Here is a 15,381-nt window from a genome sequence, read left to right on the forward strand (position 1 = left end):
CAGAGGAAGGGAAGGGCCCCAGGCCCCCCAGGGAATGAGTTGGGCAAAGGCTGCCACAGTAGAATCTGCTTCCCTTCTCTTTCAGGTCTTCCTCCCATGCAACCCCACATTGATTGAAAAAGAGCTCAATATAGTCTACATGATTGTCCGAGGGGCCATTGGCCATCACTCCCCCTCCTCTTTGCAGTTACTTTGGTGGTTTTGCCAGAGAGCCCTGCTGTGCAGTGGGAGATGGTCTTATTTTGGAGGTGACCTTTACCTAAACTTCTTTCTTTTTGGAATAGGAGACCTGGACTTGGAGAAGGCCTGAAATCTCTCTTTCCTGCACCTGTAGTCCACAGAAGTGAGCACTGTCCCTTAGCCATAGAGGACCCTCCCTATGGAGACCAGGGGAAGCTGACCGCACAGACCATGGCTGGGCTGGTGAAGTGCCTGGAGCTCTGTGCAGGTCTGGATAGGAGGAAACGGCCCACAGGAACTGGCCCTCCTTGCAGGTGCCAGGAGCACAGGCTCAGGGCTCCAGGGATGGGGATGGAGGTAGGACCTGGGAGGGCAATTGTCTGTCCTGGTTTCTGCTGGGGGCTTCTTTCTAGGACCTGGTGTAGTAGAGTCAAGGCCCTTCAGTGACCAAGCCCAAGGTCCTTCAGTGACTCCTCTCTAGTCGTGAGAGATAGAGGGAGGGTCTTCTGAGAATGAAGGAACAGGGTAAGTGGCCCCTAAAGCACCTCTGCCTGCGGGAAGACCTGATGCTCAGCAGCTCTTCTCTGAAGAAGTGGTATTGGGTCTTTTAAACGTTTTTTTTTTTGAGATGGAGTCTCCATCTGTTTCCCAGGCTGGAGTGCACTGGCATGATCTTGGCTCACGGCAGACTCTGCCTCCAGGGGTCAAGCGATTCTCCTGCCTCAGCCTCCCAAGTAGCTGGGATTACAGGTGCTTGCTACCACGCCCTGCTAATTTTTGTATTTTTGGTAGAGACGGGGTTTCACCATGTTAGCCAGGCTGGTCTTGAACGCCTGACCTCAAGGGATCTGCCCGCTTCGGCCTCCCACAGTGCTGGGATTACAGGTGTGAGCCCCCACGCCCAGCATGGTATTGGATCTTGATTGCCCCTTTTCTTCTAAGCACTCCCTGTGGGAGGTGGTTTTAGCCTTCTGAGGGGTTATGAACTTGGCCTATAATGTGATGCAATGTGGACACATAACCTGTGTCAGAAGGTCCTGAATCCTCCTGCTGCTCAGTAAGTGAGCCTGGCCCCTGGAACAAAGGCTGGATGTACCAAGGCCACCTTGCTTTGACAGCGTGGTGATTGGAGGCCTCATTCCTGCCCCTGACCATGCCCGTAGCACGGAACCTCATGCCTATGGCCAGAAGCTCCGGGTATGAGAGCACATGAGCTCTGGAGGCAGCCGTGGGCTTACGCCTCTGATCTGGTGCTTACAGGCTGAGACCCGGGACATGTAACTTACTTTTCTAAGCCTCATTTACTTATCTGGAAAAGGTGTTACAAAGGTTTCAATACAGGGAAGAAAAAGAACAAACTAAACTGTGTGAAAGCCCCCAGCACAGGGTCTGGCACAGAGGAGGTACTCAGAATGCGGGTTTCTTCCTGGCTGGTGGCTCCTTTTGTCTTCCCTTCTGGGCTCCTGGCCAGGAATTTTACCCCCGTCCTGGGCCCTTGCCTGGTGTGCCCTCCCAGCCTGTATGGTGACCTCAGCTCCCTTTCCGTTTTCCCCACCTTGATGATGCTGGTGCCTTCTGCTGCTCCTCAGAGGCCTTTAGAGAGTCTGTGGAGGTGGAGGGTGTGGGCGTGGCCTCTGCAGCTACACCAGCTGGGTTTCAATCATACTGTCCTAGCTTGATGTCCCTCTGCCTTACTTATCTCACCTGTAAAGTGAGGATGATGGTAACAGTATTTCAGGACAGGATTTTGGAAAGGATTGAATGAGTCAGTGAATAAAGGGCTTAGATTTTTCTTCAGGCACTTAGTGAGCACCCAATAAACAATCATCATTTCATTCTTCTGCTCTTCAGACACCACCCCAGAATGCTTCCTTGCCAACCACCTCTGATCACCCTTCCTTCTTCTGTCCTCCCCTCCCCAACCTCACCCTCCAAACCCCCCATGGCACAGGGTTGGTGCCACCCAGCAGCATCCCCAGGTACACCCGCTGGGCAGTTTCCTTGCACGTGTTTAATATCAGACATGTTTGGAGCTCTGGGTTTTTGTTTTCCAGTATCCTCTGATCTCTGAGGGCAGGAAACAGTGAGGAGATGGGTATGAGGGTCAAGAAGGGTTGGGAGGCAGGTCATGACTCTGGAAATGTTGCAGGAATTGAAGGAGGAATAAAATATTCTTTGTTCTACCCAGACACACCACCAGTTGCTTTCTTTCTTCCTTTATGGATTGAGCCAGCTAGCGTAAGCAGAAAGTCAAGGCCACAGTGAGTTTGGTGGGAAGCCAAGTGGAAGAGAGTCAGGATTAAAAAGCTGAAGGGGCAGAGGAGGTCAGCCCAGAAGATGGGGAGAAGGGGCTTAGAAGAAAGGAGACCGGGGAGCTGAACTGCACCTGCTCCTTGTGCCTGCACTTGTCAGTTACTGGGGACATTGATAGGCTGATCTTGGAGCAGCTGCCTGCCTTGCCCTGGAACACTGATGCATTCTGGACAGTTCTTTCTCGGTTTCTCTTTTTTTGGTCTCAGTACTTGACTTTTGGGGATGGAAAGAGTTGGAAGCTGCTGGTCTCTGCCCTGTCAGCATCTCAGAGTAGGGTCATCAGTTCCTACAAGATGCCTGAGGAACCATGCACAAAACCCATCCTGTCCATTTTCTCCCAGGTAGCAATCTGGGGAGAAGGATGTGTGGCAATGGAGGGTGGGGTGCATTTTAGAGGAATTAATTGGTGGACATAGTCTTGAAATTCCTGAAGAGAGGAATGAAAACACAGCAGACACTGTTACATTGAATACAATTCAACATTACATTGATTCCTTTAGGCTTCAGGTTAGATCAAACTCTCCCAAACATAATAGCCGTGGGGAGCATGATACAATCTAGTGAGCTGAAAACATGGAAGCTGGTTCTGTCCTTTGACCCACTGACATGAAAAGAGTCATTGCAGGTGATGCTTTGTTGCAGAAATGTGGAGTCTGACCTGGGCTGCATTCCCAGATCAGGTGCATCCATACTTCAGCCTTCCATGGGGCAACAGGCATTGGCAAATACCTCAATGTCCTGCCTCAGTGTGACCCTGGAACATTTCCAGCCCACACTCATGTGGAGGATCCCAGTGGGGATGACAATGGGGATATTTCCTCATGTTTTCTCTGCTGAGAAACTAGCTTGAGTGGGCAGGGAATGGAGGCAGGTACTGCTAGAGTCTGCAGAGTGAATCCAGAACCTGGACTTCTAGAGTTGTGGTTGTCCTCAAACTTCCTTCCACTAAGACATCCGTGATAGCGGCATCCAAATGGGCCCTCCTCATATAGCTGTGCCCAGGCTACAAGCTCCTGGGCAGAGGAAATGAGGCACCCGGAGTATGGGTTTCCAGTGAGTGAGTTGGGGCCCATCCCATTTGCTCCCATTTAAGAACGCATCGAGAAATGCAAGGGTGATATTATAGGGCCAATCTCAAATCTGCATTCATGTCAGAAGAAGAAAAATGATCTGCAATGTTTGTCACTGAGGCACTAAAACTACGATTAATGACACAGCACTTGCAATGCTCCCAAGAGTGGTCCTGACCGCCTGTGTGCAGGGCTAGAGGTGAGCTAGAGACCTGGCCACACTGGCATGGGTCTGCATGAAGGCTATGGCCATCCTGGGTGAACCTCAACGGTCATGAGTTCCCCAAACTCTGACTCCGTGGGTGGGTCAGGTAAGGGGTGGTCCCCATGACAAAAGTGCTTGCATCCATGGATTTTCCCACAGTGCAGAGGGAATAAGGATGGATTCTGGCTCTGCATATGGAACTGCCATGGAGGATGGGGATATCTGGAGGGCCATGGTGACTGGGGAGGCCACAAGGCTGAAGAGTGAAGAGAATTACCTCAAGACAAGGGTGATTCTGGTGCAGGATGCTCTCCTCTCACACCTCATTACCAAATGCTCTCCAGGAGTCTTTGGCTTGGCCTAGGGCAGTGTGACTGGCCCCCTCACAGGTACCACTTCTGTTCCTTCACCTATGGGCCTCTTGATTGCCACAGGGAGTTACAGAAGCACTTACCTCTCAGGGACTCTCTGCTTGGCAGGCCCTCTGGAAACCCACTTCCCGTCTCTACCATAGACCCCAGGAGGCTCTCAATGTGCCTCCAGGAGAAGCTACACTAGGCACTTGGGGAAGAGGTGGGAAGTCAGGCAAGAGAGGGATGAAGTAAAAACATCTGGGAGTCAGACAAGGGGCCGTGCAGTTTCCTAATTCCATCGTGCTTCTCCTTCCCCAAGCTGCTCCTGCACACACACGGCAGCGCCTGCTGCTCCCAATGCTGTTCTTTCCTCTCTTTGGCAACTCTTATCCTTCCTTTCATTTTTGGGTTGGAGGACATGGCCTCCAGGAATTTCTCCGTCCTCTCTCAAGTTTAGGGTAGACGCCTCCTGTGTTCCCACAACCACCTGCATTTTGCTGGTTGGCTTGGCTGCCTCTCTCACCTTGGGAAGCAAGAAGACAGCAGGGATCGTGTCTTGCTCCCAGCCAGGGCTTATCCCAGAGCGGGACACTGAATAAGTATTGACTTTTTTGTTGGGCGGGGGCAGGGATAACAGAAGTTGGAATTTTCTAGCGTGAATTCCATCTCTAGAAACCTACAGATCATTCGGATACGGAACTTGATCCTCTCCATTTTGATCTTGATAGACGTGAAGGGGAAAACAATCTTACAGGATCCCTCCGTATCTTTCCATTTTGCTGTTCTAGACGCAGAGGTAGAGGCAGGGGTAGGAAAGAAATTAGGGCAACGTGCATTCGTCCTCGGCTAACGACCAAGTTCAAAGAAAGTGGTCAATGAGAAGAAGTTAGAAGGTCAAGCAGAAACCGTGACATCCCCTGGCCTACCCCTCTGATGTAAATATTATATAATTAGGAGTTAAACTTCTTCAGCTGACAAACCCCCAGAGTCATGTTGCCATGTCCAGGGGCACGTGTCATCTTGGAGAGTGTTTTTCCCAGGCCTCCCTTCATTGTTCAGTCTTTGGAATGTTTGATACTTGTGATCTTGAAAGTCTGCTGAGGGAGCTGGGGCTGTCAAACCCAATGGGTTAGAACTCAGCCGTCCCTCCCTCCTCTGTAAAGGACCTCCGTGGGTCAGTTTTGGTTCCAGAAGGATGCAAATGAAGAATCCAGCTCTGGCACTCAGGTATGTGAACAAGAAGTTCTCCCTGGGGCATAGCCCACCCCCGAAGAATTTCCCAGCATGCATTGCACTTGGTAGAGAGTGTTGGATGAATGATGTCTGGACGCAGAGGCAGGGGGTTAGAGTGACGAAAGGGAAGGCCACAGCCAAGATCCAAGGAAGCATCAGTCAGAACAGAGATAAAGTGGATATATCTGGCAACATTCCCGGCTGCATGGAGGATGGAGCCCTGAGCTCTGTCTTCCCCACTGGGTCAGGAAGAGCATTTTCCTGGATCAGTTTTATGGCACCCCACAGAGGAGAAGGGGATGTCGGATATGGTCGTCAGATCTTCTCCCAGTCAAGGTGGCAGGGAGATGTGGAAACCACCATCAGCGAGTCAGGAAGAAGGACTTGAGGCTGCGTAAGAAATTCGACTTCTGTCTGTGCTTCTGTTTCTTTTTGATGATGGGCACCCACACCAGCCCGCACACCAGCATCATGAGTCCCAGGGACAGGAAGCCGGGCCCTACCATTTTGAGGATGGAGAGATTATTCTTACTCAGCTTCAAGGTGTAGGCCAAGCAGGTGATGACCACGCCAAAAAGCAGGATGGCACCGCCCACCGACATGATGACGATGGGCTTGCGGTAGATTTCCCAGTTACTCCTGGGGGTGGTGGTCCAGACAGACTCGCTCCTGGAGCTGATGCACAGGGAGCTGGCGGTCTGGCTGGGCAGCAGGTCCTTGGCTTCCGGAGACTTCTCATCGACCTCTAGAACCTTGGGGAGAGTCTCCATCGTCATGATTGCTCAGGACTGGGCACCTAGGACCGGCAAAAGTTGGAAACAAGAGTGGAGCCAAAGGAATCCTCACACACCCTTCCTGTACTCAGCATCCATCTCTAGCCCCGCTCTCAGTGGAGGGTGAACAAGGTCTTTGAGCTGAAGCCAAAAAAGAAAGTGAAATGAAATTCACATAAATAAGAAACCACCCAAGCTGGTATAATTTTTTTTCTTGTGAGAGATAAATATTATAACATTTTATTCAATAGCTTTTACTATTTAAAACAAGGATCACTATTTAAATATTTATTCAATAGCTTTTAATATTTAAAACAAGTGATGCCATTTTAGAAACAAACAAAAGCTATAGTTTTTTTTTTTTTTCTTTTTTTTTTGAGACAGAGTCTCCCTCTGTCACCCAGGCTGGAGTGTAGTGGCGTAACCTCAACTCACTGCAACCTCCACCTCCCAGGTTCAAGTGATTCTTCTGCCTCAGCCTCCTGAGTAGCTGGGATTACAGGCTCCCACCATGAAGCCTGGCTGATTTTTGTATTTTTAGTAGAGACAGGTTTTCACCATGTTGACCAGGCTGGTCTTGAACTCCTGACCTCAAGTTATCCGCCCGCCTCGGTCTCCCAAAGTGCTGGGATTACAGGCATGAGCCACTGCGCCCGGTCAGCTATAGTTTATTGAATGGCATTTTATTTTCAGACCCAACCACTTTCTAGCTGTCTGATCTTGATGGAACTACTCAACCTCTCTTTGTCTCAGTTTTCTTACCTATAAGATGAGGATAACATTACTTCTTTCATAGAATTTTCACAAAGGTCATGTGAGTTAAGTGGTGTAATGCACTGAAATAATGCCTAGCATATGGCAAGTACTCCATAAATGATATCGTTTGTCTATTAGAAGAGTGATGCTTTATAGATAAATTCTGCATGCGTGTCCTGTGCCAGACACTGCATCAAACACTTCCTTTATTAAACTGAAACTCACAATAAACCTGTGAATTAGGCATTAGTTCTGTTTTACAGATGAGATAGTGAAGCTTCAGAGAGGTGAAGCAACGTCTTGAAGATCACACGATAAGGAACTGCCCAAGCTCAGATGTAAACCCGTTACTCCTACCGGGCTATGCACAGGTTGGAGAACACCGTTTCGTGCAGCCTGGGCTTTCATGTGCTCTGTCAGCAGAGGACAGTGAGATCTCAGGTTCACAGTGCAACCTTTTTTCCTGTTTTTGAGATGGAGTTTCACTCTTGTTGCCCAGGCTGGAGTGCAATGGAGTGATCTCAGCTCACCGCAACCTCTGCCTCCCAGGTTCAAGCAATCCTCCTGTCTCAGCCTCCTGAGTAGTGGGGATTACAGGCATACACCACCATTCCCAGCTAATTTTGTATTTTTAGTAGAGGCAGGGTTTCTCCATGTTGGTCAGGCTGGTCTCAAATTCCCGACCTCAGGTGATCCGCCCACCTCGGCCTCCCAAAGTGCTGGGATTACAGGCATGAGTCACCGTGCCCAGCCCCCACAGTGCAACCTTCTAAGATCTAAATGCTACCCTTCCCCACCCTCCATGTTAATTACATTGAGGCCAATTTCCAGCTTCCTATTCTTAGGCCTGGAAAGGTATGGAGTCTCACTCAACTGCCCACTCCAGTGTCTCATCGAGAGCCCATCTGCATGGCTCTCAGCCACTGGGACTCCCTCATCTCTGACCCCAACTCAGGAAAGGTAGATGGTCATCCATGTAGAGCAATTTCAGGGCTGGGCTGTAGAGAAGTACTGCTTGCCCACCAAATACTTCACCATACCAATGCTTTCTCAAATTCTTTTAATGTCAGATTAAAGGATTTCTTTTCTTTTCTTTTCTTTTTTTTATGTGTAGTTTTGCTCTTGTCGCCCAGGCTGGAGTGCAAAGGTGCAATCTTGGCTCACTGCAACCTCCGCCTCCCGGGTTCCAGCGATTCTCCTGCCTCAGCCTCCTGAGTAGCTGAGATTACAGGCACTCGCCACCACACCCAGCTAATTTTTGTGTTTTCAGTAGAGACAGGGTTTCACCATGTTGGTCAGGCTGGTCTTGAACTCCTGACCTCAGGTGATCCACTCTCCTTAGCCTCCCAAAGTGCTGGGATTATAGGTGTGAGCCACCGCGCCCAGCCTCGATTAAAGCCTTACATTTCATAATCAGAAATGTGGCTTCAAGGCAAAGGTCTATGTATTTACAACAAGGTCATAAGATGTAAACGATTGATATTAGATACTTCCTGAGGATAGGTTCTGTTTGAGAGAGCCCAGGTTCCCTGCCTGGAGGTTTCACAAAGGTACTGCCCTGATTCATCTTTCAGATGTCTCCAAGGTGTCTGTACAGTGCTCTGTACCCCAGAGATGTAGCTTATCTTTAACTGAATGAGTAAGTAAATGAACAACTCTCTCTCCCTCGTTTCCCCTCCTCTCCCTTCCACTGGTTGCTAAGGACAAACGCAGGACCTTCTCCACTTACATAGAAACCACTTACACACTTATTTGTCTTCTAGCAGGAGCCTGGATCCTTCCCTGCAGTAAGCTCAGGCATTTGCTGCTGTCTGGGACAGAGTCCGCAGGCTCTCTCCTCCTGTACCCCGAGTCCTCAAGCTCTCTGGCTGTTCTCTGAGGGTCCCCTGCCTGCTTGGGATGACTTTCCTTAAGCAGTTCTCCTAGGCTTCTGCCCTTTTTCCCTCTTCAGATCGAAGCCTCTGGACCTTGGCTTCTACCCTCTTTCCTGGCCAAGAATCCTGCGCTTCCTCCTCTGTCTTCTTCTGTTTCCTGTTTGGCTACTCACAGCCTACTCACATCAGCATCTCTACTAAAAATACAAAAAACTAGCCGGGCGAGGTGACGGGCGCCTGTAGTCCCAGCTACTCGGGAGGCTGAGGCAGGAGAATGGCGGGAACCCGGGAGGCGGAGCTTGCAGTGAGCTGAGATCCGGCCACTGCACTCCAGCCTGAACAGAGCGAGACTCCATCTCAAAAAAAAAAAAAAAAAAAAAAAAAAAAACAAATATCCCTGTTTGTGAGTGGGATGCAAGAGATTTCTTTCCCTAGCAGAAAATTGTATCGGGGAAGGTGGACTATTCATCCCGGTCACAATGAAACCACCTTCCCCAGCTCAAATAGGATGCCTGCGAGGGAGGCTGGAATTAGACTCAGATCTGTGGTGGGGTGCACTTTGGGAAACCGTATTACTGGCCAGGACTTAAAGACAGCTTGGGATAAAGGAGTTGGTGTCTGGAGCTGGTGGCTCCCAAGTCCTGATACTTGTTACATTTATCTGCAACCTGCCCCTTCCGCTTGACCAAGGCACTTCTACACAGAGAGGGGTCCTTTACTGAATGCGTTCTCCTTCAATCCTTCTGACGGTGTCAGTTTCAGCTGAATCTCTCCAACCTGCTCATTCCATCCCTCACTGCTCAGGCCTGAACTTTTCTGAACTAGTGTCACCCCCGACCCCAAGAATAATGATTCCATTCTCTAGAACAAGCAGTTACAGATCCCTCCCCTTTAACAGGGAGACAGAGGAGTTGTAACCAAGGCCTTCAGAATTTGGCCTTGGTGATGTTACAGTTTGGATCTCTGCTTCCTACGACTCGAAAATATTACAAGGTGCTTTTGTAACCGTAGACACTCAGTGTGTACTTCCCTTTGAAGCCTGTGGTATATTTGCATAAGCGAAGCAGCCATTTAAAAAGTGAATTTTTTTTTTTTTTTCTCTGTGGGCTGAGGGGCAGGGATGGGTTCATAAAGCTGTTAGGAGACCTTCAGCTGGTTATTGCAATCTGGTCTCATATGAGGGTGTTTGATCATCTTAAGCAGAATTTCTTTTTCTCAGTAGTCATTTCCAGTCCTTTTCAGTGAAGACATGGGGAGATATGATTGCTGTTTCCTGAGGTTGGAAAGGTTGTGATGAAGGAATTAAAATGCAGGGATTCTCAGTGGTGTCAGAGAAGATAGCTGGGGCTGGGCAGGGAAGGGCTTGCTCCTGGGAGCTGCCATCTGGGAGTGAGGGAGCTCAGGAACAGGAAGTGTTCAACTGGGTGGGGACTTAATTATAGTACACAACCAGGCTGAGAAGGCTGCAGGCTGGCACCAAGAAACAGTGCTGGTCTGGGACTATATAGCAACGAGAAGCCAGACGGAGAAAGAATGCATGCGATGTGATCTCATTTCCGTAAATTTCAAATACATGTAAAACAGTCTATGCTATGAGAGGTTAGGATAGTGGCTGCCTTTGGTGGTGGTAGTGACTGGAATGGGGACTTTTGAGGTGCTGGCGATGTTCTGATTCTGGTTTTTCTTTTTTTTTTTTTTGAGATGGCGTTTCGCTCTTGTCCAGGCTGCAGTGCAGTGGCACGATCTCAGCTCACTGCAACCTCCACCTCCCAGGTTCACGCCATTCACCTGCCTCAGCCTCCCGAGTAGCTGGGACTACAGGTGCCCGCCACCATGCCTGGCTAATTTTTTGTATTTTTAGTAGAGACGAGGTTTCACCGTGTTAGCCAGGATGGTCTCGATCTCCTAACCTCATGATCCGCCTGCCTTGGCCTCCCAAAGTATTGAGATTACGGGAGTGAGCCACCGTGCCCGGCCTTTTTTTTTTTTTTTTTTTTAACTACAGAAGGTTAGAACCTGACTCGTACTGCTTTACCAAGTCACTGGTCCTGTTCCTTCCCACCCAGTGGTTGTAAAAAACTCCCTTTGATCTTACAGCCAGGTGTTAGGAAGGAAGCAGCTCACAAGGCGGCATGGAGGCAGCTGTGAAGGGGCAAAGGCAGGACACACTGACCAAATCCTCCCTGCCTCCCTTCTTTGGCCTGAGTGACCGCTCACCTCGCCAAGGCAGGCTTCCTTCTGCTGGCCGAAGTTCCTAAAAAAATCTCCAATGTACCTCAGCTGCTTCCACAAGGCCAAAGAAGCCATGTGGCTGGGGAAGGCAGGTGCTTTTTATACAATAATAATAACGACCATTTATCAAATGCTTAGTGTGTGGCGGGAACCACGCTAAATGCTTTGTCTGCATTGCCTCATTTCATCCTCCCACCTAGTCACTCCTCTGGGGAAGCTATATTCTTTTTTTTTTTTTGAGACAGAGTCTCACTCTGTCGTCCAGGCTGGAGTGCAGTGGCCGGATCTTGGCTCACTGCAAGCTCCGCCTCCCGGGTTCACAACATTCTCCTGCCTCAGCCTCCCAAGTAGCTGGGACTACAGGCACCCGCCACCTCGCCTGGCTAGTTTTTTTTGTATTTTTTAGTAGAAACGGGGTTTCACCATGTTAGCCAGGATGGTCTCCATCTCCTGACCTCGTGATCTGCCCGTCTCGGCCTCCCAAAGTGCTGGGATTACAGGCTTGAGCCACCGTGCCCGGCTGGGGAAGCTATATTCTTGCCCCACTTTGCCGGTGAGGAAACTGAGGATCAGAGAGGTATAAGTGACTGGCTCAAGATGACTCACAGGTGAGGAGAGCATCTGGATTGGAATGTGAGTTTTGCAGCCTGCCTGGCTCCAGACTCTGTGTTCAAGTCTATCCTGCCCCTCTTTGGGGCAGTTTTAATGTTTCTTTTCAAAATCATGGGAAAAGCAAGTGGGGAGGACACCCGAGGTGGAACATAGTAAACGGAACTGCAGCCTTGGCTGAGGAGATAGGCCCAGGACTGTGGGGTGGAGCTGCCAAGGATGCCGGGTCCCCGAGCTGGGGCCAGCAAGCAGCAAGAGGCCAGTAAGGGGCCTGTGGCACAGCGGCCTCAAAGTCACCCCTGTCACCATGCCACAAATCCAGCATAAGATGCCTGGCGTGTGCCACTTTCTTTGCCTGGGGAGTCTCTTTTAATCCTTCGCTCTAAGAGGGTAATACTATTAGCATTCCCATTTTGCAGCTAGGAACACAGGCTCAGAGCTGCCGGCCTCCAAATCCTGCTTTTATTTTATTTTTTAATTTTATTTTATTTTATTTTATTTTATTTTATTTTATGATGTTTTGCTCTTTTGCCCAGGCTAGAGTGAACTGGTATGATCTTAGCTCACTGCAACCTCCACCTCCCAGGTTCAAGCGATTCTCCTGCCTCAGCCTCTCAAGTAGCTGAGATTACAGGTGCTGCCACCATGCCTGGCTAATTTTTGTATTTTTAGTAGAGACGGGGTTTTGCCATGTTGGCCAGGCTGGCCTTGAACTCCTGACCTCAGGTGATCCACCTCCCTCAGCCTCCCAAACTGTTAGGATTACCGGCGTGAGCTACTGTGCCCGACCAGCCCTGCTCTTTTATTTATGCTTTCTCAAGGAAAGGGCCCTGCTTTTTTATTCTTCTTGTTTTCTTCACTTGCATTCCACCACCCCGTACCTGTACATCTCCACCTCCGAACTCACTCCCCAGCCTTTCCCTGGTGCTGTCCTCCTTTGAACGTGCTGAAATACGATTGGTATTAATAGGGTTGTCAGATTTAGAGAATAAAACTACAAGGTGTCCAGTTACATTTCAGCCTCAGATCAACAATGGATATCTTTTTCGTATAAGAATGTTTCAATATTGCATGGGAGCAATGTATGCAAAAAATTTATTCATCATCAAATTCAAATTGAATTGGGCACCTGGCAGTACATCTGGTGACCTTAATATTGTAAGAGGTTCCGCTGTGCTGCTGTGCTTGGACCTGGAGTTATCTGGCCCTTCCCGAGTTTCTGCCCCTCAGGCCCCTCCATCTAGAGAGCTCCGATAGCACCTGGGCTATTCTGGGAGTTGCAAGAGCTGAAAGCAGAGGAGAGAGGCACACATTACCTCACTGCTGGGAGGCTGGGCCCAGTGAGGGGAGTCTGGGGGAGAAGTGGGGAAGGCAGGATGGAAGTGGTGGGAGTAACACCATGTATTATTCCTGTGGAAGACCCAGAGTGGTGAGAAGTGGAGGGTCCTCCTGTTTCCCTCACGGAGTCCCCATTAATGCCCCACCCATCTCCAGCTTGCCAGTGGTCGTCCTCAGAGTCCCTTGTCTTCTCTGGCAGTGCTGTCTTCCCCTCACCAGGACATTCTGTTGGTGACTGTCCACCCCTCTGAGAAGGTGAGTGGGAGCCAAGTGTCTGGGCTGATAAAGTAGAAGCTAGAGAGTTTCTGAGTAAGCTGCTGCTGTCACCATGGCCATGGCCACCCATCTGTCAGCTGCTCATAGCGCTTCTAGGAAGGGAAGTTTCCCAAAGGTCACAGTCAACCTGGAGGGTGCCACTCACCTCCCTTGTCAGGCCACCCAGCTGGTGCCCAGACCCTGGCCAGTGACAGGGTAGAAAAATAACTTGGGCGATCATGTGTGTGATCACGTCTGGCTTTACCCGGATATAGGGTCCCCACGGCACACAGTTGCCTGACTGAGCCACGTCTTTGTCTGTGTTTGCATGTGCCTGCCTTGTTCCCCCTTTCTGAGATAAAACTCCCGAGGCAGCCAGCGCACCCTACCTTGTTTTTCTGGCACCTGCCCCAGGCACCTGCCACAGCTGTAGGAGGAAGACATTGGCAGCTGCTGAGGTCTGATACGGGGTGCCCAGGAGGATGGCCTGGGACGGAGATTCCGCCCATGTCCTCTGGGGTCTGGGGGTGGCCTTGCATTTTATGGTCTGGCTTTTTTTGCTCCTTCTCCCACCTAGATTTGATAGGATAGTCCCTGCCCAGCCCTTCCCATAATGGCTGCTAACGGTGAAGGCTGGATGCTATACACGCAGGACTGAAGCAGCCCTCTGCCCACAAATTCCCTTCTTCCCAGTACCCAGCAAGGGGCGGCCCCCTTCCTCCAGCCACCCCTGTCTGCCAAGACCCTCAGCAGGCAGTGCCTCCAGGCTGGCTTCACCCCCTCCCGGGGCATAGGCCCCTCTCCTCTGCTTGTTGTTCCTACTTGCCTTCCAACCCCAGTTCAAAGACAGCACGCTCCAAAACAAAGTTAAAACCAGCTCTTTCCTCCAGCGAGGTGGAAGGAAGGGCAGAGGGAAACGTTCCCTCCTTACTTACTGTCCTCGATGTCCCAGGGGAGGATGGGGGACCTGGGAATCACTCGGTGCTCGTGCAAGGAGGAAGCCGGCAATGAGTTTCTGCTCAAGTCCATACCAGCCAGAGAAAGCCACCCTGACCACATCCAGAAGTCGGTGTGCTGTGAATCCCAGCAACTGAGCAGGCTCCAGCAGGGATGGATGAGCTCACCAGGCGATGGCCTAATGGGTTAACTCTTTGTGAGCTGTTGGCACGGGTCCTCGGAATGTGGCTTTCTCAGCTGCGCTCAGCCACGATGAGATGAATCTTGTGAAAAATTCATGATGTTTCTCTGCAGTCTGTCTTCAAGTTTCATGGAGGCATGCGTTCCGTTGATGCCGGGGCAGGGCAGCTTCTCCTGATCCAGGCTCAGAAATCAGAGGACCTGGAGTTTCTGGGTTGGTGGAGGTGTGTGGTGGTGCCACGGTGGTGGGGATGGGTTGCCAAAGACTGGATCAGACCCTCTGGCTGACTCATGCTACACTGGGTCTGTTCAGTGCAGGCCTTAGTAATTCGATCTGGGAACTCTCTGTGTTCTCGATATTGGAGGGGGCACATGCAGACTTAGAAAACACCCTTGGTTGCAAGATGGCAGGGACACTCCTTGGAACTTTCCAATGCCTGTGGGTGCGCACCCTATGTTACAAAATGCCAGGAGTCCACAACAGGACTTACCCCCATCCCGGGCCCGACATCTCAAACAAAGGCAAAAGAGCTTGTTTTTTTTTTTTTGAGACGGAGTCTCGCTCTGTCACCCAGGCTGGAGTGCAGTGGCCGGATCTCAGCTCACTGCAAGCTCCGCCTCCTGGGTTTACGCCATTCTCCTGCCTCAGCCTCCCGAGTAGCTGGGACTACAGGCGCCCGCCACCTCACCCGGCTGGTTTTTTTGTATTTTTTTTTTTTTAGTAGAGACGGGGTTTCACTGTGTTAGCCAGGATGGTCTCGATCTCCTGACCTCGTGATCCGCCCGTCTCGGCCTCCCAAAGTGCTGGGATTACAGGCTTGAGCCACCGCGCCCAGCCGCCCTGTTGCTTTTTATGCAATGCCTGCTGCCACCGTGATGAGAAGAGAATGATGAAAATCAGTGCAAGGAGGGTGAAAAGGTTTTCACCTCTATAAACCTTTACCGGTCTGTGTTTGGGGAAGCTGGGTGTGAGATGTTGAGTAGCCAGTTCTCAAGATGCTGATGCATACACTGAGGTCAGCAAAATTGCCTACGATTCTGAAAGGCACACTG

At 50.4% G+C, this 15,381-nt stretch overlaps 1 protein-coding gene across 1 annotated transcript; it reads right to left on the reverse strand.

The window, feature by feature from the left end:
• Nucleotides 1-2,953: 2,953 nt before the first annotated feature.
• Nucleotides 2,954-14,859, reverse strand: PIRT (phosphoinositide interacting regulator of transient receptor potential channels). The gene is made up of 2 exons (XM_025362886.1): nucleotides 14,127-14,859; nucleotides 2,954-6,268 (listed from the first exon to the last, which is right to left on the reverse strand). The coding sequence occupies exon 2, from the start codon at nucleotides 6,128-6,130 to the stop codon at nucleotides 5,717-5,719; it is 414 nt and encodes a 137-aa protein (XP_025218671.1). The 5' UTR covers nucleotides 6,131-6,268; nucleotides 14,127-14,859; the 3' UTR covers nucleotides 2,954-5,716.
• Nucleotides 14,860-15,381: the final 522 nt, after the last annotated feature.

The sequence above is a fragment of the Theropithecus gelada genome, chromosome 16, assembly GCF_003255815.1.
Source record: "Theropithecus gelada isolate Dixy chromosome 16, Tgel_1.0, whole genome shotgun sequence".
In the NCBI taxonomy this organism is placed as follows: Eukaryota; Metazoa; Chordata; class Mammalia; order Primates; family Cercopithecidae; genus Theropithecus; species Theropithecus gelada.